General features: G+C 48.5%; 1 protein-coding gene and 1 long non-coding RNA gene across 4 annotated transcripts; one reads left to right on the forward strand and one right to left on the reverse strand.

Moving 5' to 3' along the window:
• Positions 1–1290: 1290 nt before the first annotated feature.
• On the reverse strand, positions 1291–20981 carry tlcd4b (TLC domain containing 4b). Of its 3 annotated transcripts, XM_088603606.1 has the most exons (8): positions 20831–20981; positions 18916–19085; positions 13170–13321; positions 9808–9897; positions 4747–4805; positions 3631–3725; positions 3327–3400; positions 1291–3043 (listed from the first exon to the last, which is right to left on the reverse strand). In XM_088603606.1, exons 3-8 carry the CDS (start codon positions 13313–13315, stop codon positions 2722–2724), a joined length of 786 nt encoding a protein of 261 aa, XP_088459732.1. In that variant the 5' UTR covers positions 13316–13321; positions 18916–19085; positions 20831–20981; the 3' UTR covers positions 1291–2721. The 3 variants fall into 3 exon arrangements, with proteins under 3 accessions (XP_088459732.1, XP_088459731.1, XP_088459733.1); XM_088603605.1 differs by lacking the exons at positions 18916–19085; positions 20831–20981 and adding an exon at positions 17190–17491; XM_088603607.1 differs by lacking the exons at positions 3327–3400; positions 18916–19085; positions 20831–20981 and adding an exon at positions 17190–17492.
• LOC148650123 (uncharacterized) lies at positions 18643–23549 on the forward strand. The gene is made up of 2 exons (XR_015926033.1): positions 18643–18743; positions 22975–23549. It is a non-coding gene; the product is annotated as an uncharacterized LOC148650123 (long non-coding RNA).
• The last annotated feature ends 485 nt before the right edge of the window (positions 23550–24034 follow it).

Here is a 24034-nt window from a genome sequence, read left to right on the forward strand (position 1 = left end):
TTCTATTTATCACCATCAGTCATTTAGGACAACATTGGATCATTCAGAGATCCTCGCTGAACTTCTGGAGTGAGTTTGCTGCACTGAAAGTAAAGGGGCCGAATAATTTTGCACGCCCCACTTTTCATTTTTTTATTAGTTAAAAAAGTTTCAAAAATCCAATAGATTTCGTTCCACTTCACAATTGTGTCCCACTTGTTGGTGATTCTTCACATAAAATAAAAAAATTATATCTTTATGTTTGAAGCCTGAAATGTGGCAAAAGGTTGAAAAGTTCAAGGGGGCCGAATACTTTCGCAAGGCACTGTATGTCTGTGTCAGTGTGTGCCCTGTGAGAGACTGCTGGCCCTGCCTTGTGCCCGCTGCTTGCTGGGATAGGCTCCGGCTCCCCCATGACCCTGCACCGGGTACAGCAGTTAGAAGACGGATGGCTGGATGGATGACTCCATCTGCCCCGTGTCTTTCGTGGCGGACAGCCTCGTGTGGAAGGTGTGATGAGGGGAATCGAATTGCACCTGCTTTCCACGAGGTTGTGAGACCTGGGTGGGCCTAGCCAGGGCAGGCGAGGGAAACCTGCCTCCCATGAAACTCGGGCATCAGCCCGGCCCTGAGAGGGCCTACCCACTGGCCTGCTGGCTCATGGGAAGACTCTTCTCTTTTGACCAGTGAGTGGGCAAGAGGACGTTTTCTGCACCGATTCATACATTCCCAGTATTATCAAATCAGGACAAAGATGCACAACTGAGAAGAGAGGCTGTTTGGTTTTTTTTTCGCTATTTCGATCTGATTTTAATAAGCAACAGTTCATTTTCACCCGCTGCACCCCGCTTTTCAACCGCCAGCTGTTAGTTTTAAGCTTTCCTGTGCCTGTCCCCACAGGAGTGAGTCCGACATTACCCTTTTGCGTGAGCCTGCATTCGTTTGCGATGCGTCACCTTGTATCTCTGATCTCAGCCCGTGACGACTTCGTCAGCCTGTTTCGCCTGCTGTAGCCTGAGGCACCAGTGAGCGCACCCACAGCAAGGAGGCAGCTTTAAAGCCAGTCACCGGCCTCACTGATCCCTGGGCCAAGACGGACCAGGCTCTGGCCCTTCACCGCTTGATACCAACAACACGGTTCCCTTGTTCAAGCAGGAGCCGTCCACATCTTCGGCTGCTTTTGGTCGAAAACGCAAAACTCCTGCTCCAAAACTGAAAGGCATCCAGCTGCCTGGTTTCATCTGGCATAAAATGGGAATAAGTAAAATTGGGAAAAAGTAAAAGCAAAATTGACTGGAAAATAGGAGCCTGTTCATTCCAAGCATCCTTTATTTCCGCATCAAAACTCCCACCTGGCTCGCGGTACACACGGATACCTCCGGAGACGGGAAATTCGGAAATTGCTTCATCCACGGGGGAAATGTAATAAATGCCATCGGATAAAACTCCCATTCTCTCAACATGCCAACAACCACCAAAATCACACTCAACCTGATGTACTTTTCACTCACAACCACAGGTTGCATTGATGTGCTGGGGTTTGTAATTTAGGACTGGCAGGTATGCTGGGAGTTTGATGTGATCGGGATTCTAAGTCACATCAAGCCAACTGCATGGGGTCTGGAGAATCCAGTCAAGTCAAAGTCAAGCCCTGGTAGATAACACCAGCTGCTTCATACCCATAATATCGGAAATGACGACAGGCTGACATCAGTGTTTTGCATTTATAAAGATACTAAGTCACCTTTCTCGGGGTGCCTGTGCCCTTTCCCCAGGATCAGCTGACAAAGCACCGAGGTGCTTTCACCTGAAAAAAATCAACAAGCTCCCTGCTCTGTGGTGCCACCAGAGGGTGCTGTCTAAAGGCTCAAAACAAAAAAAAATCTTGTACCAATGTTTTCCAACACTGACACACAACTGGAAGCCACTGACCACTCCACACTTGGGAAAGAAAGGAGTGGCGGAAGAGGGCTTATCATTGAGACATCCTGCTAACCATCATGAACAAAACAACACAAGGGTGGGAGGAGAGGGATGATTTCTGTACAAGGGCGCTGAGTCCAAGGAATTCACATTCCCTCTGGAACCTACAAGGAACAGGCAACTAGATTTGGCAGTGTTTGAGCCTGCTCTGTTTCGTGCCCGGTGTCGTTTCAGCATTTCCATCTCTGCGTTCAGTGACGAGAGTGAGGTATTCCTGATCTTCCTGAAAACACGAGGGGAGAACGGGGAGGGGCACCTGCCTGTCCAGGACAGTGGCAGTGAGGTGACAGGAACCCTGGGACAGGTAGGCAGGCAGCTCAGTGTCTAAACACGGGGTTGGACGCCTGTGTGCGAGATCCACTTAGCAGCTGTTGTGCCCAGCTCTCGAGGCAGGTTTGAGGAGTGCTGAAACGAGGCGTGGGGGGGGGGGGTGGACCAGTGGGATGAGGGGTGCCCCAAAATAAAAAGACTCTCGCTGCATGGTGTGTTTGACCCATGTCAGCTTTTCAACAGCAGCAGTTTTCTGGCACGACACCAGGCACAGATGTCAACAGGTAAAAAGGGGTATATTTCACATTTTAACCCCCCCCCACTCTAACCTTCCTATTCAGACTTCCTCTTGGTGTGGTACAAAATCCTGAGAAATGTTCAGAAAGATGCTGCAGGCTCACGGGCGAGACTCCTGATGCGGATCAAACGGCCAGGGCGGCAGGGATCTGAGGTGTCCTGAGGTGGAGGGGGAAGAGGGGCGGGCCGCCCTTAGTCTCTGTGGTTGTTAGAGACATTGGCTGGCAGTTTGGCTTTCCTGCGGCTGCCCGTCAGTACGCGGTAGCACCCCCGCAAGATCCGGTACATCCAGATGGCGTTGAGGATGTCCAGGCTGACGCTGGACAGGATCCAGGCCACCTGCGCCCCTAGGCCCAGGCGCTCGAAGGCCGCCGTGCCCACGGTGGAGAGGACCCGGCTGTAGTACGAGGGGATGACTGCGATCCTCACCAGGAAGAACACAACGGACATGGCCACCCCATTCAGCACCACACGCCGGTCGGAGCGCGGGTACGAGAGGGCCTCGAAAAACCACCTGGGGGGGGAGACAGAGAGCAGAAACATCAACTTTAAGACCCGAGGTGTCCCTTCTGGTCTGGCATTTTCCCCCCAGTTTTCGCCGGGAACTGTGACAGATAAGATAGGAAACTGCCCAGCAGCGGTACCGAGACTGGCGGTGTTCTGTGATTGCATAAACACAATACGACATGACACTGGCACAAACACAATCACAGACAACAACGCAAGGTAGAACACAGCTCGTCAAAACAAAACAGACACAAACAATACCCCACAACAAGAGGAAAAGCTCTACTCACCTCTGGTTGACAAAGGGGGTGGACAGCTCAGAGAGGAGACGGAAATTGGCAAAATATGGCAGAAGTCCTCGGCTCTGGAACAGGAGAGCTGGCATCAGAGCAGAGGGGTGGGCACAGTCGCTGTCCCAGCCTCGCCAGCCCAAACCCAGTACATAATCGTTGTGTTTATAACAAAGAATACTTAGTGCTTCTCCCACACTAGAGATTCCAGGACAGTGCTGCATATCCTCCAGTATTAAAATGCGAGGTATACGATTAATCAATCGAGGTGATCTGATCAGTAGGTGCTTTTCTCTTTCCTTACCAGCACATATCCATAGGCATAGAGCGCCGCCAAGTGGTGGCACACGAAAAAGCTGTCTCCTATGGTGTTCCAGTTGCACGCCAACAGCACCAGATCTGCAACAGGAAAAAAGCAACGTTAGTGATGGCCAAAACATCCACAGCCCAACAGGGTCTGACTAAAATACATTCCGCAGCACAAGAGTGCAGAGAAAGGCTCCTGAGAAACTGATTGGCAGTTTCTCAAGAGCCACAGGGTGTTTCTGATTTCTATCTGTGCCTGCAGCTTCTTAACTGAAGGAACACTTAGATCAATTGGCTGTCTTGCAGTCTTTTAACAACTGAGGGGTGTAAAGGTTACTGGAAAACCTGCAGACCTGTGAATTTCCAGGACTGGACTTTGCCACTCTGGAGCTAGTTTTCACTAAGGCATCTGTCTCCCTCTGGTGGACAATGCACAAAACTGCATGGCAACAAATCAATTTTTTTTATTTTGGGGAGAGCTTGTATTTTCTGCCTTGATCCACTTCACACCGGATCGCACGTCTGCAGGGTACAGTATACAGATATATGCATTTGCAAGCTTTGGTACAACACAGCCAGGCACCTGGGATCAGAAGCCAGGCAGTACTCTAACTCATGGGGTGTAACTATTCTTTGCTCAGCCTTATGCAACCGTCAGTGGATGTGAATGCATTAAAAATCTCTTCTCCAGATGAGAGTTAGCTGACTGGTTTGACTTTCTCTTTCCTCTTTCTTGGCAATAATCGGCCTGAAAAAGGCTAAAAGCAAATTGTTTCTCAACACCCTTTAACCACAGAATGCTCAAACTGGTTTTTCGGCTGTGGGATTGGAGGTGAGATAAGGCAGAACTTGCAATCGGATCTGGCTTTTCGAAGCAGCTTTATTTCAAACAAAGGATGATGGCAATGCTCAACGGGCTTGCGTCAGGGCAAAGGGTCATGGGAAGGGATACATAGCAGGGTGAGGAGAAAGCCAGGGAGTGGAAACACGGCTTTAATCCTGTTAGGACCACGGGGGGTTTGTGAGGACACAGTCCCAGATCCGTAACGGGAAACGCTTCCTTCCCATTCCTGGGGGGTTGCGTGGATGGACCGGGGAACAGAGCACAGCTCACCGTACAAGAGGTAGCCACAGGTTATCCCCACGTTGAGCTTCACAAGTCTGGGATCCCCCCTGGAGGAGACAAGGCAACACAAACAGTCGAGGGTGAGGAAGTGCGCAGTCATACGGTACACTCTACGGTACAAGGGGCAGCCCCTACACATTGCACAAGTTTGCAGTGTGTAATCAGAAGGCTGGCTATCTGATCGACCCAAGGCTGCACCTTCCCCGTGATAAAGCACATCTCCCAGCTCCACTGCCTCCTGCTCTTTCTACTCCAACGCTGAAAGTTAGATAAACCAGCCCCTCAGCTCCCCACCTCCGTTCTCACCCTCAGTACTTTGATAGCGATCGTCCACTGACTCATCTCCTTCCCCTATAATACAACACTTCGCATTCTCTGTATTTCTTTGCACGTTTTCTGCATGTCTCTGCATGGTATACACAGCTACAGTATTTCTACTGACTAAAGCTATGACACCCTGCAGCCTGGCCTGGGCTGAAATTAGCTTTAAGCCTTTCGGGTATTTGGGTGGAAGACCGTGTGTGTAGTGGGGCTGGGGTCCCAGGAAGAGGCACAAGAGTGGTGGGAGATTGTAACAGGCTACCCCCCGCCGCCTTGCTGTTATTGTTGATGTCCCGAGATCCCTGAATAACTGGATGTGCAAGATCCTCGGTTCAATGATCTGATCAGCAACCAAACGAACAAGATGAGTTGAACAATCTCCTGTTGTTTGCAACCTCTTATTTTTTTCAAGTTTCCCCAATGGGGGAAAAGCACCTGCATAATCTTCTAAGGTAGCTGATGCTATAGCCATAGTACTTGACGTTTCTCAAGCCTCTATGACAGGTGTGTCCAGTCCTTGTCCTGGAGGGCTGGTTTCCTAGGCCTTTTAAAGAGCCAGCGCTGGGAAACTTCCTGGAGGAAGTTAAGCAGGTCCCAATAACCCAAGCATCAAGAGCTGAGCTGGAATTTAAAAAAAACAGCCTTCGGACACTGGAGCCCCCCAGGATCACGACAGGAAACCCGTCAAGCACTGCCAACGACCACAGATGCTGAACTCCAGACCCTCGAAGAACAAGAATCCAGATTTTCTAGATCCCTTTCAAGCATCAACAACCAAAGCCCCTAGGATAAGTGCTACTGTAAATCTGTCTAAGTCATCTAAGCAGCAGCTCAGTCGGCTCATTAAGAGCAGAGCATGCGGCCCTACAGGACTGGCCATTCAACCTGCCGAGTGTGAAACATGAGTTTTGCAATCACGCGATCATCAAAAGCAGAAGGGGTTGGGGGTTTGGACCAATTAGCACTGGATTTAAGGGGGGGAAAAAGCCGCTTACGTGATTGTGGATTCCATCCCCTATTTGTAACCATGTTGTTCCCTTATTTTTTTCCGCGCAAGTCCCCACAAGACGCGGAGTGCCCGTTTCTTAATGGCACCATCGCGCTGAAGCAGTTTATCCGCCAGGTTTAAGACTAAGCCCTTGGAGGTGACGCCCGGGGACCCTGGCACGACCCTCGCTGGCAGAAGAGGAGTACCCGGGCGGGCTATAAGCGGCGACAGAACAGGAGGAAAGGGAAAAAAAAACAGGAAAACAGGCAGAAGCCTTGGAGGACAGAACAGATAAGTGGAGTGGCCATGGAGGCAATGGGGCAGAGAGAGAGATGGAGAAGGAGAGAGGAGAGAAAGTGATTATCAACTCCCTCCCCCCCAAGGGAAGAAGGAACAATAGCAGATCTGCACTAATCCGAGCTTGAAGGGGCAGGGTCGGGGGGGGGGGGGGGGTCACATGGGGGTGGGCGTCTGAGCTCTTAAAGGGCTGTTTGTTTCCCCATGAAAGAGGCCTTGTTCTTCAGGGAGGGTGGGGGGATGACAGAGAGAGAGAGAGAAAGGAGCCCCAGAATTGCAATGTGTTCCTAAGAGGCCTGGAGCCACACAGTGAAGGAAACAATCTGTCTTTCTGCAAGAGCTCCATACTAACACAAAGTTACATGTGCTAACTGGCTCTGCTACAGAGATTCTGTGCACACCATGAATTGCAGGTGCCATGTGCACAAAGTGGAAAATCCACCTGCTGTGCAAGAATCTGACAGGCATCATATCCAAGTTTAGGGTTCGTGTTAGCAACTAGTTTCAGGTTTGGCCATTGACTGAAAACATGGTTTGTTGGTGCATCATATGCTGCAGTTCTTATCTGTGCTGTCTCCTAAATGGAGCTGGCCATAAGAGAGAGAGAGACAAACTCCGGCCACTTGTGCTCACAGACCGCTAACGTGGTGGTCAGACCTGTGAATTTTCTCAAAGGAATCAGGGGTCACACTATAGAAGAGAGTCCAGAGAAGCCGATCAAACCTTACAAAAGACACAGCTCAGAGCAGCCAATCGAACCTAGTGGCCAGTCCAGAGCAGCCAATCAAACCTTACAATAGACAAAGCTCAGAGCAGTCAATCAAACCTAGTGGTCAGTCCAGAGCAGCCAATCAAACCAAGGGGGGAAGAGACCAGACCTTGTTTAAACTTGATCCTTGTAAAATACACAAGAGACCAACTCCTGTTAGCATTCTGATCGAACTGTGTCACAGATGCCCTTTTACAGGACATGGACAAGTGGGTACGGCAAGGTGAAGAAAACACCAACAAGCACACACACACACAGAGGAACACACTGACAAAAGAAAAGTTAGAGAGCGCAGGGCAGTAAAAACCCTACAGGCCTGAGCACCTTCTTTATCGCAAGTAGGTCGAACCAGAGAGTCAGAAAACGTAGTGGAAAGCAATGCAAGAGTTAACAGGAAGTAGTGGAAAGCTGGGAGGTCACAGGCAGTGGTGCAGCCGGCTTCACTGCCGCCCACTTCACTCTCACACTGCAAGCAGACTCCACACACAATCAATCAATCGATTTGCTGTAGCAGCCTGCACAACAGTTTGCCTCAGAGCTCTTTTACAGGAGTATACAGCAACATTATTGCTGTAGATTAAATAGTGAAGTAATGCAATTGCAATGTTGTACAGCAATAACTCACCATGTGGACACAGGGGAGAGGAAAAGAACCCCCCAGCTGGAGGAGAGCAACCTATAGTCCGATAGTTGCCCCCCCTCCAGGCAATGAGTCCATGGTGCATTAATTATAATAACCCCTGGACAATCTCTGCGACCCACTTCACGGGCTGTCCCGAGGTGTTCCTGAGGTGTACATGCAGCCCATCAGCGCAACAGTGTTTTTATACTCCCGGTCCAATTGAAGACCCTGATCCGAGTTTCCCAACCGCAGTCCCTCTTCTTACCCTGGTCCAGTCTTCCCAATCCCAGTCCCTCTTCTTACCCTGGTCCAGTCTTCCCAATCCCAGTCCCTCTGCTGACCCTGGTCCAGGTTTCCCAATCCCTGTCCCTCTGCTGACCCTGGTCCAGGCTTCCCAATCCCTGTCCCTCTGCTGACCCTGGTCCAGGTTTCCCAATCCCAGTACATCTTTTGACCCTGATCCAGGCTTCCCAATCCCACTCCCTCTGCCGACCCTGATCCAGCTTTTCCAATCCCAGTCTCTCTGCGGACCCTGGTCCAGGTTTCCCAATCCCATTCCTTCTGAAGACCCTGATCCAGGCTTCCCAATCCCAGTCCCTCTTCTGACCCTGGTCCAGTCTTCCCAAGCCCAGTCTCTCTGTGGACCCTGATCCAGGTTTCCCAATCCCAGTCCCTCAGCTGACCCTGATCCAGGTTTCCCAATTCCAGTCCCTCTGAAGACCCTGATTTGATCCAGGATCAGGGTCTTCCCGATCCTTCCCATCCCTTTGAGGACCCTGATCCAGGATTCTCAAACCAGGTCCCTCTGAAGACCCTGATCTGGAAATTGTTACCCCAGATCCCCACAGCCCATTCCAGATCCCACATACTGTATGTGACCCCACAAACGACGCCAGATCCATGCTTCTTAATCTGGTTCCCAATAACCCCAGACCTGGGAAATGTATTATGTGCTGAACAGCTATTTTATTGTTTCAAGTAGAAAGCATGCAGGGAAGGGTGTTAAATGAAAGAAATGAAAAAAATAATATTAATGAAAAGAATGCTGTAATAAAGAAGACATTTTCAGATGGGAAGGTATCTTCTAATTCCTGTACCCAGAATCCAGTGATTCTGTATTTCACACTCACAAAGATAATGCTACAAGCAGTTGTGCCCTGCTCCTTTCATCACATGAGGTGCCAAAATCTAAAATCCCAGCTGGATCAAGGCATAAAATTCCCTGAGTCTGATCCCAGATACCCTCACAGATAGCTATTTTCACATTTCTAAATGAGGACTTAGTTCTCACATTCTGCAACAACAACAAGTGGTCGCTGACAGGGAACCATGTTCCAGCTCTGGCTGTGCTGGCCCTCACGTTGTGAGAATCTGCTCCCAAGGCAAATACCAACAAGAAGTGATTCATTACAGTGCGGTGAAACTTTCTGATTTGCTCTAAAAATCTAGAGATTTTTCCTGGAGGTGAATAAATACACATGAACTGTAGAAAATAGTTTGCGTTTTGATTATTCCAATTTTCCAAGAGGTACGTATGCCCTGCTCCCCTCCCTCAAATTCAGCCCTAATGATGCATCTGACGTCAAGCTAAAAGCCTCCCCAAAAAAAACAGGAGGAAGTGCTAACGACCCCTGGCTTGACCGATTTCCCCATCCGGCTGAATCCAAACACCAGACGCTGTTTAAGGAAAGTTTACAAGATCGTTCAGAGACCTCTGGCTGCCTGTGCAGAGAAGAGACTAAAGAGGACGTGCCGTTTTCCCATCTCCTGAACAGACACCTCGTTCAGCAGCTCCGCCAACCGGCTGACTCCTTCAGGCGTGGAAATGCTGTTTCCAATAAAAAGTATTATTCCATCAGGTGAGATGGTCCTGTCTATGCATTTTCCACCCAAACCGTTCCTTACACACACACCCGGATTCCCACAGCTTGTAAACATCTCAATGTTTTCTTACAAGGAGGGTGAGAGGTAAGATCTCAACTCACTGTCTCCTTGCCAATTGATGGGAAGGCTTAAACACAGGGTGAAGCAGGAGAGGGGGGTCTCTCTTACCAGACAGGGTCTTCATTGACAGCATCATCAAACCACAGGATGTACAGGCAGAAGAAGCCCACAATCAGCGCGTGGACTGTGGACACCAGCCTAAAAACACATACATACACATGAACAGCTCAATGCACTGAAATTGGCTTTAATTTAAAATAGGACAAGAAGAGATTTATTTCATGCTTAAAAGAGAAAAAAAGAAACACACTGTTTCAGCTGTGGAGAAATTTGTGCTACTTTTCTTCTCTTTTCAGCATGGAATTAACCTTTGCTTGTTCCTTTGCAGCCTACACACACTGACACAGCTCCCTCCTTGAAATATTTTAAAAGATCCCACTCTCTAGAAATTTGTATATCTTTCTTCAAGACTAAAGAGATTTATCTGCTTTAACCCGTGTGTAGCATAGCATTTGAATAACATCTCCCAGGGTAATTCCAGGATGACTGAGGTCACATTCTCCAAAACCCTAAGCCAAAAGGCGATTGCTCCTGGCAAGGGACACAGAAACTTGTAGTCTGTCCAGGGTGAACAGGGCAGGTGGGACAGGGGTCCCAAGACCCTGGAGGGAAGCCAGTCCATTGTCAGGCACATGTCTATGCATGATTTAGAGACACTGGTTCACCTGGCCTGCCTGTCTTTGGGAGGAAACCAGAACACCTGGGGAAAATTCACAGAGACCCTGAGAGAACATGCAAACTCCACACAGAAGGCACCCCTGTTGGGAATTGAACCCAGGAAACCAAAAACTGTGAGGCTGCTGCTGCATCCCACATGCCCCCCCAACCCATGCTGCTCCTTTCAAGATGCCAAGAACATTTAATCTGTGTGGCTGACAGAGCGATCTCTGAACTCCCTGCATCACGTCTTCCCGCCCATGATATCTGGCCCTACGAGACCTCTGGACTCTCTATCTGTTTTAAGAGAAGAGCCCAGCCCGAGAGCTCTGGCTCTTATCAGAACACAACCGGATAGAAGCCTCAGCAAACACCATTAGTAATGTTTGCCTGAGAAGCCCTTGTGTATGAGAGAGAAGAACTACGAGGATCCTGTCAGGATCCGCCACATCAGGGTAAAGGTGGAAAGGGAATTGTTTTAGCAATGAGAAAACAGAAATGAGAAGGGGCTTGTGGATTTTCTGGTGGCCTCATTAAAGGTGCCCTTTCAGAGCCATGGAACCAGCACTGGTTATAGCCCTGGGCCAGTATCAGTGGTTTGTTAAGAGCCACTGGGCAGGGGGTAAAGCTGGTAAGAGCTGGCCTTACAATGTCAGCGCCCCAAGGCCGGCCAGGCGCCTGTGTGCCCGCAGCTTTATTGGGGAAGGCGCCACCGCCAGTCCTGCGAAGCCGTGGGCTTCTGAGCGCGAAGGAGCAGCAGGGCGGCCCGAGAAGAGCACGCCGCACAGGCTGGGCTGGGCCGAGCCAAGATGGAACCAGGACAACCAGAAGAAAAGCTAACCATTAGTTACCGAACCGCTTCTTTTGGATTTTTCATTTTATACCCACTTCAAGCGCCTTCCTGGGTGTTGATGCTGGTGAGGGACATGCCAGTTGCCAGTCAATTTAACCTTCCTGTTAGGCGCCAGGGGGTCTAGCAGTGTTTTAGAAAAGGCAGACACGCTTCTCCGTCCTGCTCGCCAGCTGAACCACATCCGCCTCCCCAAACACACTGCCGTCTCCTAGTGCGCCTTACAGGAGGCGGACACTGGCTGGCACCTGGCCCCTTCCTCACTGGCATCAATGCCTAGGAAGTCGCAGCGGTAGCTGATAAGAACCGAGAGAGCCCTGACCAGCAAACCCCAACTCTACCCCTGGCAGTGCCAGGTCAATGATGTGCCCGGAAAACCCAGAATCTAGTCGCCAGCGGGCTCAGACGCGACATCTGAGACACAGAGATCCGCCTGTGCTTGAAGTGATCTCGGGCTGACTGGAAACGCAGCAGACTAAGAGACGCTGCTAGATGCTTGGCTTCAAAACGACGAAATGCTGCTGGAGAGCTGAGCTGATCATCTTCACAGCAAAAAAATTACCTTTTGTGTCCTCTATGGCGAAGGAGAGGAAGCATACAGAATTCCTGTGGTTTACACACACAGGAGGGATTTGCCTGTGGTTACACAACACCTTCTCTCTCCTACATCAAATAACTTCAGGAGGAAACTCTTTTGATCAGTGGCTGGTCTTGCTGACAATGTCAGTAACGGACAGCAACAGAGGTTTGTGCAGGATAACACAGGATTTCCAGGCAGTAATGAATGAACATGACAGTAAAGCACTTAAATAGAGCCAACTCCTCCGTAAAATTATTGATTAGAAAAAGTGGTACGTTAAAAACTGTTCAAGCTTGAAGCACTGTAGGAGGTGTGCAATGTTTTTGTCAGCACTCATACCACAGGCCGGTATAACATTGTCCTTGCCGCAAGGCGATCATGCTGGGACACTAAATGCACCTGGTCATCAGTATGCAAATTCCATTTGTGCGTGACTTGAGCTCGAACACTAAAACAAAATCATGGAAAAAATGTGTCTTGTAGCACAGGGAATTCCAGCCCTTTCCAGTTAGACTGGCGTTCCCAAGCCAGGACAAGCTGGAAAACCAGTCGCGTTTGCACAGGTGCAGATCCACGCAATGGGAAGGATCCCGAAATGTAGGGCACAAAAGAGCAGACAACTGCAAAGTGGGCTTTGAGCTTTTTGTGTCAGTGGACCAGTAGGAGGCGCTCTCTCTCCTCTCGATCAGAATTTCTAAATTAAGGCTGTAGTGTGGCGAGTGAAGGAGCTGGAGGTGGAGCCAGACTTCCAGACGAGATCTTAAACTGAGGACCTGCCTGCGTGGTCATTAAAGATCCCACGGCACTATTCCTAAGAGAAATAATAATAATAAAAATAATAATAATTGCTTACACTTATATAGCGTTTTTTTCTGGACACTCCACTCAAAGCGCTTTACAGGTAATGGGGACTCCCCTCCACCACCATCAATGTGCAGCATCCACCTGGATTATGTTCCTGTTCCTAAGAGTGGGGGGTTTAAACCTTTGTGTCCTGACTAAATCCCACTCTCGTCTTGAAGGAGGAATTTCACATTTCTCTGCCTGATAAGCTGTGCAGTGACAGAACCAGAGTCATGTTTTATTATTACATAGGGGTCATAAATATGTTTTGGTACCTACAAATACAGTACAGAGCCTCAGAGTCTGGCTTCACTAGAGTAATTAAGATAGAGCACCTTGCTCCTGGTATATCAACAGCATGCCTCCCCCAGGATCCTTCAGCCAGGAGTTCTGACCCCTGACCCCTGACCCCTGCCACCTGGTTACATACAAAGCAGAGGCTCGATAACCACATGGGGCTCCACCTCCCTCCTTCTGTACCTGGAGTTCCACTCGGTGTGTCTATGAGCTGGCACATGTCGATACCCCGGGCACAGCGCCCCCGACAGGCGGGGGCTGGCCACCTTGAACAGGAGCTGGAAGGCTGTGAAGCTGCTGGCCACCACGGTCAACTCTGCCATCTCCATCGCTCCCTGGGGGGACAGAGAGGGGGAAGAGGAGTGAGTGAGACTAAAGAGGCGACAGAAAGAGTGAGAGGATGACGGGCAGGGGGAGAGAAAGAGAATGTGACACGAACAAAGAGAAAGACGGGTACATAATATAAACCAGATATTGCACTGTGCAGAACAATTTCTGAATGCACATCAGAATACTTATTTAAATGTGATCCTTTTCATGTAACTGCTATCATGTAACATTAGAACAGGCAATCCTCAATAACATGGCTGGGGAGCTTGTTCCAGGCTCCCACCACTCTTTGAGTAAACAGGTTGCTCTTGTTCTTGGTTTCTTGGTCCTTTGATACACGTTTCATTGTCAATGCCCTTGAGGACTGTGAAACTTATCAGGTCCCCCACATTATCTTTGCTGCTCAAGACTAAAAAGGTTCCTTTGAACTGCCATTCCCTTAAGCTTCAGAATGTATCTGCTTGCTCTTCTCTGGATTGATGGCAGAGCAGCAATATCTTTTCTACAACACGTAGACCAAAACCGCTCACAATATTGTAAATGAGGCCTTACTAGTGCCTTGCACAATATTGACATAGCAACCCGTGATGCGGATTCTGGATTCAAACACAGTGATCAAGATAAGAGAGAGGAAGGAATGTGGAGGTTCCATATAAAGTGGCAGCATTTTTAATCAGACCAAACCAGTTTCTGGCATAGTGAATGGCTAAAATCCAAATGATATGTTAGCAACGGGGCTATTGGTCTAACGGCTTGTACAAACTATCGCTTTTTGCCATTTTGCACTCAAAATGAAACATAAGTAAAAGACTGATTCTGAGCTGGATCACATCAACCGGCGCAGACTGTATTTGACAAATTCTGCCTGCCCCCCCCCCCTCCTCACGGATCCAATCCGATTTTTAGTCTTTAGCCTGGCTCTCTCAGGTTAAGTTAGTTGAGGGGCATTTGTGTCATGTGAAAATGCAAAAAAAAAACCCACCCAAATCATTCTTAAAGAGTTCAGCCAAGGGACTGGAAAGGGTTTGGGATAAAGGGAAGAGAGCCCTGCTCCAGTCCCAGGCACCCGCAGCCCCTGGGACAGTGATCCCTGGATCACTGAACTCCCGGGACGGTCAATGACCCAGCGCGACCTGCAGGCTACTCCAGCTAGGGTTTCTGCTCAGCAGATACCACAGCTGCCCATCTGAGACCTGAGACACTGGGAACTTCCACAGACCCAGGAAGGGGCAGACGGCAAACTGGATTAGCTTTCATGCCGTCTTTTATCGCAAAGATCCATTTCCTGCCTAGCGTCGCTAACCCCGCCAGAGATCAGGTCCAGAACAAACCTCCCACCCTCAGGAGGTTCAGTTACGTGACTCATGACTGTCATTCAGTCATTTCTCGCAGGATCCCACTCAATGAAATAACTGAACCCTGCACAGACATAATAATAGGCTACATCTGAGCTCTAATTTTTTTGGAACATGTAGGGGGTGGCCTTTTTTGACCATTCTGGTTTTGTAAGTATCTTCTAATCTCTAACCTTTGAGTGCAAAAGGAAGGGCTCACGAAGGCTCTAACCAAGCAAAGCTGCAGGTTCGATGAAGGATTCTTCCAACACTGGCTCATTTAAGCACTGGACAGTCCTCAAGACCAGCCTGGAATCGCCTGAGTTCAGAGGATATTGCTCTGCTTTAAAGAGACAGACATAGGACAAGGACGGGACAGCCCTGCCTTGTCTGCCTGCCGAACATTCCTTCAATGCCAGGGGGAGAGACATACCCCTTTACAAGACAAGTCATTCAGGAGAAGTTTCCCACTCTTCACCTGGGCTGTCTATACTCCGACCTCACCCATTCGGATTCATGTAAACACTGCTGACTTTTGCTGATGGGTTCTGCGATTCCTATAGTTTGCTAGGACCATCTGGGACACGTCCCTTGCTCAAGCAGGGTCTCACAGTTGATTTGAACCCGCACCCTGCCAGTGACGGGCTCGGAACCCTGACCTCTGACCCACGCTGCTACCCACCACATCCCATCTGAAGATAAAAGCCCGCCACTCTTCCTCACAGCGGGGGCAACTCCTCCATCCACTTAGCCTACCTGCCAGCGTGTCTACCTGACGTCAGGACACTGCGGGCAGCTCGGGCTTTCCCAGCGAGCGCGCCGAAGGCACCAGACTATTTAAAACTGCTACACGACCCTCGCTTGAAGACACTTCATACACTGATATCTCCCTTTTTTAAGTTATCTAGAAAAAAGCATGGTGGAAAATCAATCGCAGGTTGCAGAGGTGCAAGCTGATATTCTGAGAAGCAGATCTTCGCTGCTTGTTCAGAGTACCTGCCCTCCGATCCCGCGGTGCACTGAACGCACGGTTTCTTTAACGCGTGGCATTACACATCTCACTAGGCATAACACCACCCAAGAACTCAGCGGACTGAAAAGATGATGTCGTGTTTTAGTCCACATTTGGTTTAACCCGCTTGGCTGAGGGCTGACCTCCTGGCCAGAGGACGAGGTGGCTGGGACTCCCAGGCAGAGTGAGGAGTGACCCCGGGGGTCGCTGTACGCGAGGAAGAGAAGCGGATCACGTATAGAATGTGTAATGTTCACAAATTCTAACCTGTCTATAACTGTCTCATGTGTTTATTTAACCGTCGTCTGTAACGTCTGCACTACATCGCACCTGATTTCTAAGGCAAAGACACCACCCCCTTGTGTTAAATCATCTGCTAACGGCTTTTCTGCGCTTTGCAGTCTAGTGAGTTAGGTGACAGCACCTGGGTGCGAACGGGCATTAATTTCGCCGTTCTGACAAAAAATATACAGAAAAATGGAAACGATCGTGTTAAGAAGTATTCACTGAGACTAAACTGACGAATTTGAGAATCAGGGCCGTTGAAGTAATCCATCATTTTTTTACAGTAAGGCTGCTTTCGGGTGGTCTGGGTCGCTCCTACAGTACAGGGACATTCAGGTAACCAGTGTAACGGATTTCGTCCTTTCGGAGAAGACACGAAGCGTTGAGTCGCAATGCGTTTTAAAAACACGTCGCCACGGTCATTAACTGTATTTTTTTCATCCAAATACAACGCATTTTCTTATTAGCTATATAGTAAAAAAAACTTTTTTTTCCCGCAGCTCGCTCTGAATAACAAGTGCAAACCTTCTGTCAGGAGCATCCCCTATAAACAAAGCGCATTCTTTTCCCTTTGCAGATTCCCACAAAGCAGCTTGCCCGCTTCTAATTAATATTCCTCCCCGCAGCCCCTGGGTATCGTACAGTGAATACTTAAAAGTTAGCTTTGCCCGGAATTACAGCAGAGTACAAAGCCACAGTTACAGATCTGGAATGAGTCCTTCTGGGATTCTTCTTAAAGGAAAAGATTTCGCCGATCTTTCTGTTTTTTTCGTGTCAAAAGTCGCACGCAAGGATTTTAATATGTTTAATCGACACGACATGGCATCGCCTCCGCGGTTTCGGGCAGAGATTCCTGAGGAGGGCGGAAGCATCGGGCCGGGACAGCACAGCCGAGCGAAAGGGGAATGGGGGGTACAGGAAAAGAGAAGTGGGGTTACAGAAGGGGTGAAGCGCGAGGCTTCTCCTGCCCCCCCCCGGCTCCGCTGGCGCGCGCTTCCCCGCAGCTCCAGTGCGTGCCCGGGCTGCTCGCGCCACTACTGCACGCCGTCCCGGGACACAGGAGCCAGTGAGTGAGGAAAGGTACGCGTGCACACACTTTGCAAGGGACAAGTTGCACAAGAAGACAACATCAAAACACCGCCACGTCAGATTTGCAAAGCGGCGCTCAAACGGACAAGCCAAGGAAAGCTCTGAAATAAGTACTTGAAAAAAAAATAGCTTCGTTTTAAAAACCACAGATACCTGATAGACGTCGCATAAGTCTGAGTGCACGGACGGCTGACTCCCGCGCTCCCTTTCTCCGTTTCTGTGAACTAGCTTTACTTTATGTTCCCGGGGTCCGAGGACATATATCGGCTCCTGGCGACGGATATTGTATCCCGCATCCGGATCTAAAAGGCAGGAGGCTTTGCAGTTTTGCCTCTCCGTTTTCCCTCCGTCGCGGTCTTGAGATGAAAACTGGGTTCCAAAAGTTTTCCTCACTCAGCTTCAACTTTTTCTTGTTCTACACGTCTCGTTTTGGAATTGACAGCTCACAATACATGACGTCAGAACGAGGCCCCTCCCCCTCGGCGGATACGCCTCTATTCCACGCCCCTTCACGTACACGCTCCCCAGAGCTGAAAGCCAGTGCGCGGCCGTCGCCATAGCAACCGAGTTGAAAAATTAAACCTATCACATAATTAACTTTGCATTCTTTTCCATTATTATTATGAAACTTTATTAAGGAGTATACTTTAAAAATTAATCATTACATTGCCTAACCTAAAAACGAACTGTTTTTGCACAGTAACCAGTCTTCTTGAGGGCAGGAGAAGTTTTTTTATTCACGGAAACCTGAAGCAGCAATGGGTTTTCTTACTAGCTGGGTGTGTTGAGGCAATGTTTATGAGCCCTTGATGGCGTGCCAGCTGGGGCACGACGAGATTCTATTTCTGGAGCATGAAGACATCAAAACAGAGGGCCATAGCGCTGAAAGAAGAACATGATTTTTAAAATAATATATTATTTGTAATATATAAATTACTTTCTTTTTAACATTAAAAAGAAATCAACAATTATCCTGGATAAGGACGATATAGTTGTACAGATCTACAATTTATTTGTTTAAAGCCTAACCCTAAATAAACTTATTATACAAAGAGCAACTTAAACAGGTGTACATTGACATCATGTCACATACTTTATATCATCATATTGTAGCGTTTTCGGGGTCACGTGGGTATGCGCCCTCGCCGCTGCCGCCTCAGGTCGGCCCCCCACCGCTGGGGACTCGAACCCGGGCCTCCGGCGTCACTCAACAGGGACCCAGACTGTTGACCTAAAGGGAGATCTCCCCTCACAGGGAAGGGCGGTGACGTCACCGCGCTGGTAAGCCGGCTCGTACACCCTCTAATGTCGGCCGTATGCATTACAATATATTCTGTAAATATATGTTGCAGAATTGCACTTTATCCAGTCGGGTTCAAGCAAAATGTGTACAGTTCTGGGAGTAACGAAGATATAAATTAATGTCCTCTAAATCAAGGGGTTTCTCAATCCTGGCCATGCGGACACACATTCATTTGAAGTTGTCGTTTTCAGTTCCTAAACACGCAGGATGTGGCCTTTCAGCTGTTGTGTTTCATAGTGAGCTTAAAATGCCCAACCTTTGAACAGAGCAATCAGCTTGCTGAGGTCCTAACTGAGCATCCTGTGGGTACAGTTAAGGAGTTAGTGACGTTAAGAGCTCAGCTGCAATGACAGCCAACTCGGGCGGGTTTTCCCAGGACCAGGATCAAGGGAGTAAGCTGTAAGGTAGGAAATCTAATGGGATCGGAGATGCTACTCTTTTGGCTTCTATTTGAGACAGATCACACGTGGCTCAGGTGGTGGGGAAAACGCTCCGTCTCTTTTAGGCGAGACCAGTACTGAGGATTTTGCTCTCTGCAACTAACAGGACAATGATCTGATCGGCCCCCTCCTTTACCTAATGGCTCTGCTGCGTGTCCAAACCAGGAACTTCGGAAGATCTTGAAATTCCAGTTTCTCACATGGGATGGTACAGCCGTAGCGCTTCCCGGGGGAGCCGTGTGTTCCGTCTCACTGCGCCCCCAAATCTCATTCTTTCTCTTTCCTCACGTAGGCCCAGAGCGCCACCTGTCGGAAGACTCAAAAATCATTTTTCACCAGATACGAGTCCGCCCGGGGACCTCCCCACGCCATACCGCTCTTCTACAGCGTTGTCGCCAATGTGCGCTGCTTAGCATGAACCTGACTTGGCTCAAGAAAATAGGAGACGCGTAGAAAAAAAAAGTCCAAATGCGACACGTAGGCGATGAATCAGCACCCAGTCAACACCGTATAGCCTGACAGAAGGAAATAATTATAACAAGCGTATTAAAGAGCCGACATAATCACCACAGTAGTAACTAGAAACATTTTAACTGTATTTATTTTACATTTTAGCTTTGAACATTGCTATGCAGAGAGACTATAAGCACCACGACCCACCCACCTACTCTAGCTTGTAATCTTTCTTACGTTTTTGCACCTTATTGAACACAGAGTTTCATGATATCGGCACTCTTCATGTTTACGGATTGGATAGATATTAATAGACAGACCACTATAAATGCGACAAATTATGAACACAAGAAATATTAACAGCAGGTATCCTTAAAAGAGCGAGCAATGAGTAATCTACCGTCTTTAAAAAAAGATTGGCCCGTTACCTGTAGCGTATATTTTCACTCCGTCACGCACCCACTCACACGGGACAGATCTCCCGCATTGGCGCGAGGCACCACTGGAGAGATTGTGATTTTTCATCTTTTGGGAAAATCAAATAAACTAGTACTATATAGAAAAACAACCCAGCATTTGCACGGTGTATTTTTAACGATAATTATTTACGATGAATGTAACATTTCATTGTTTCTAAATATGCTTAGAGTTCCCCCTCCAATGACCTGTAGGTAGCGTTCTAAAAAGCTAAATTTCTTAATTGATTACACATTGAACAAAACATGTTGCAAATGTGTTACGAAACGCGAGCTTAACTGAATGTTAATTTGAATGTTATTTGTGATCCTTTAAATAAAGTACCATTTTACTTTGTACCTACAATCACAGACCGTAGGAGGAAGCCTACAGAAATTGCAATGTTTTAAGTGTGGGAGTTGAAACGGCACCTGTCACGAATCAGCGAGAGAAAACCACGCCGAACCAGAGCCGGAGTTTGTCAGCGCCTGTAATTGGCCGAGAACGAGTCTCTGTCCCCCTCTCTCACATACAAACACAACGTGCGACAGCTCCATTGTCGAGCGGCGATAATGAACTAAAGTCTCGGATTCTACAACGTTAATGCTAACGAAACGCGCCAGTGCTGCATTTCAAACACCCAAATAGAAGGGGCCGTACTAACTGAACTGTAAAAGCACGAAACTCCTTTCAAGTCACGTTTTAACAATCGCTGTGAGAATATCAGAGGACACAAAAACAGCCTAACAGAAGCCAGTCTGAGCCACTGTAGTCACAGTGTCTAGGGCCTACGAAGGAGGGAGACACTAGCGACTAACGAAAAACGAGCTGAAACAACATGCTTGCTATCGACTCTAGGTGCTCCAAATCAATAATCACACGCTATCAAGCGGCTGTTCTAGAAACTAGAAGTATCGAAGCGATGTTCGCTCGACTCGCTCCATCAATCGCGCGGTTTAGCGTGATTCAACTGGCGTTTACCCCTCTTTTTGCGCATTTCGGAGTGAAAGTGCGCAGGGCCTACGAACACCAAAATCCGGCCCTGGTTTGAGCAACATCATTTTCTGGTAAAAAACCCCAACATATATAGCACGTCAAACACGCACAAAAAATCTTAAAACGCACATATAAACAGCAGTTACCTTGTTTCATTGTAAGAAACCGCACCACATATCAGAAAATGAATACTGGAAAAGCTCCCAAGAATTACACTTTTTAACAAAAATGTTAAAACCCGTGAACAAACGATAAACGAGGACAACCATCTATAATCTAGATGGGAAGGAAATTGCACTTATTAGCTATTTCCGGTCACAGGTAAATAATTAAAACCGAGGACAAAAACACAGTACATGAATTCATGGAGTTGACGTGCCATACTCACTACTAACACAAGAGGGCGATGTTTTCATTCTTTCCTGGATCAGCAGCATGTGTGGGATCTGGCTTTGAGTACCATACTGTTGGAAGGGAGAGCAAATCTTAAAACAGAAGGACATAGGGGACACCACATAAGATGATAGTTCTCTCCAAGTTACTTACTCTAGTAAGCCAAACACTTTTAATTAGTCTGATTATTACATAATGCCCAACCACATATATGCATGTTCCATAGGAACTAACCATTTCATGCATTGCAGAGGGAACGGTCATCAACAGCCCATCACGTGCCAATCCTAATAATTTTTTAGTACTGCAAAGTAGTAGCAGACCAGACCAGTTCCTCGGTGTTCTGTGCCGTAGGGAAAATAAAGTCAGATGCAAGTGACCTTACAAGAGACACCGCTGGTGAAATGCTGCAAGCAACAGCAGACCTGGCTAATGTGTCGCTCTGGATAGACTCAGGGGTTACCAGGCAGTGGTTGATGGCTAACACAGACACACAGGCACACAAGTAGCATGCTCAGTTAAGGCCCTCAACAAGGAGCTACAGATTCTCCTTTCACAGGTTATATACCCGTGTTTGAGGTTCGAGGTCCGAGTGGGGAGCTGTGTCAATGTGCGTTGGCTGCAAAGGAGCAAGAAGAGGTTAATTCCACGCTGAAAAGTCGACAGAATAAATATGAGAGGTTGAGCTCTCTTCAGGAAAGAGGGTTAGAGCTATAAAGGAGTGGAAATATGAAGCACGGGAGCTTGATATATATAAATACAGTAAATACATACAGTATAATACATAAACACACCCGAAGAAGGCTCCACAGCCGAAACTTTGTGTTTCTTTTCTTCTCTTTTCAGCATGGAATAAACCTTTACTTGTTCACTATATATAAATATATTTGCTTGACATCACCACAAATGTTCTATATGCAGTAAAGTGCTTATATTTAGGTGCTTTTTCCAGGGAATAAATGGTTTTGACTACAGATTCATAAATGTCAATGGTGTTTGGAGGAAGCACTAGTGACAACTCCCTTTGCACTTCACTCTGGGTGAAAGACTGAAGTGAGTTTTTTCTGGCCAGGCTGTCCTTGTGTAAGCAAGGTGTGGAGCTGTTTAGTCTGACTCTGCGGGGGAGCCAGCTGCAGGTGTTTCTTATACAGTCACATTGGGCACCTGTTATCATAGTTTTCATGCCTGCAAGCCCAGAAAGCTGGGTTCGCTCTGCATCCTCACTTGACATACAGGACTGAAGGAGCGCAGGCGTCTGCTAGTCTCCTTTCATACAGCTACAGGAAGCTCTTCTCATCCGCGACAGGAGGCTCAGCTGGAGCAGCCTGGGAACAGAGGGTGAAAACTCGGCTCAGGCGGTCTCTGCCTAGCCCAGATCCAGAACAGTGTGAGCAACAAGAGCAGACAAATTCATTACAGATTGTCATATATTTTTAAAAACTCCAACAACAGTCCTATGTCCTTTAAGACACAGTTATCAGTCTTGATGTGCACATGTGCATCACATGTAGCCTCCAATAACTGCAGCAGCCAGGGATTTTTTTCCCATCCTTTCAAACTGCTCTTACGGACATTTGTCATAATCAGCACGACCAAGCTGGCGGCGCAGTAGTGCAGGCCGATTTGTAACTTCGTTAGAGGCCGCGGCGTGCTCCTTGTGGGTTTCGCGTTGGAGCCGCCTCTGTGCGCCTGTTGCGGCGCACGTGGGTGAGAGAGCGCGTGGGAGGGAGAGGAGGCGAGCGAACATCAGCAGGGGGGCTGGGAGCCTTCGCGCGCTCTCCTGTCTGCAGCACAAAACTGAGAAAGAGACAGACCAGGCTCCTTTCTCACGGCTGGCACGGACGGCGTTTTCTTGACCCCAGCCTCGTTACGTTGCGCTTGTCTTGTGTTTTTTCAGGGTCAGGGGTTCGAGGTCCTGATCTGCCAGGCCTCCTACTGCACCTGCAGGATCTGTCTGCCCACCTCGTCTCCCTGCCGCCACCCACGTCCCAGTCAGTGGCACTGAGGATCAGTGGGCATCCTCCTCTTCGTTACCGCACTGCTGACGACTAACTCTCTCTGCCTCCCCCTCTGTTCTGGGCTAAGAAACTGAGAAGAGAAACCTAAAAAAAGGAGCATCTCGCCCCCCTCATTTGTACCCCACTGTATTTTCTAACAGAACATCTTTTTACTGATGCGTTCCTTCTGGGTCGTTTCATTAGCATCTTTTTACAGCGTGACTCTCTTGGCAGGAAAATTAAATAACATTGTTTTTATAGAAAACGAGAGAGGCACTTGAAGATATGTATTTACTGTGTGTATGTGTTAGCTCAATATGAAGGCTAGGGAGATCTTTCTACTGAATCAAATGCCCCCAAAAGACTAGGAACTGGTCCACAAAGACCGGCCTACCATGGTGTTTCTTGCAAGAGTAGCTACACAAGTTGTGCTAGAAGCTCCAATTTGCAGTAAACCAGCCCGATTTGGAATTGACGATCGGTTCTTTAATTGTTGTCTCACAGCAGCATCCCCTGTACTGAATTGGGAGAACAGGGCACAGGCAGATGAGCTCTTCTGAGCTGCCCAGCCAGCATCCCCATTCACGCGTTTGACTTGGTGCCCGCAGCTCCACGGTGCCGTACAGGAGAGCTCAGGCCGATTTGAGGAGCAACGCCCTCTCCCCACTGACATCACAGCACACCCGCAGGATTCTGGGTAGTTGTCATGATCGTAATCTCTCCTCTTAAGGGCGCTTCTGCCCTTTTGTATTTTAGTTGAGTACATGCACCTGCCCCCTGTTTTGTCTCCTTATTGCTCTTGCTATTCCCGGCTCTGCATTGGAAGACAGACACCCGGAAACCCACCTACCAGCGGGTCCAGGAGAGAGGGGAGGGGAGGGCCCTCTCGGGGGTGGGGGGCAGGCCTGTCAGATTGCTCTGGGCGCTGTCGTCTTCAGACTTCCCAGACTCCAGCCTCGT

This window comes from Lepisosteus platostomus, chromosome 13 (genome assembly GCF_059453375.1).
Source record: "Lepisosteus platostomus isolate fLepPlt1 chromosome 13, fLepPlt1.hap1, whole genome shotgun sequence".
Classification (NCBI taxonomy): domain Eukaryota; kingdom Metazoa; phylum Chordata; class Actinopteri; order Semionotiformes; family Lepisosteidae; genus Lepisosteus; species Lepisosteus platostomus.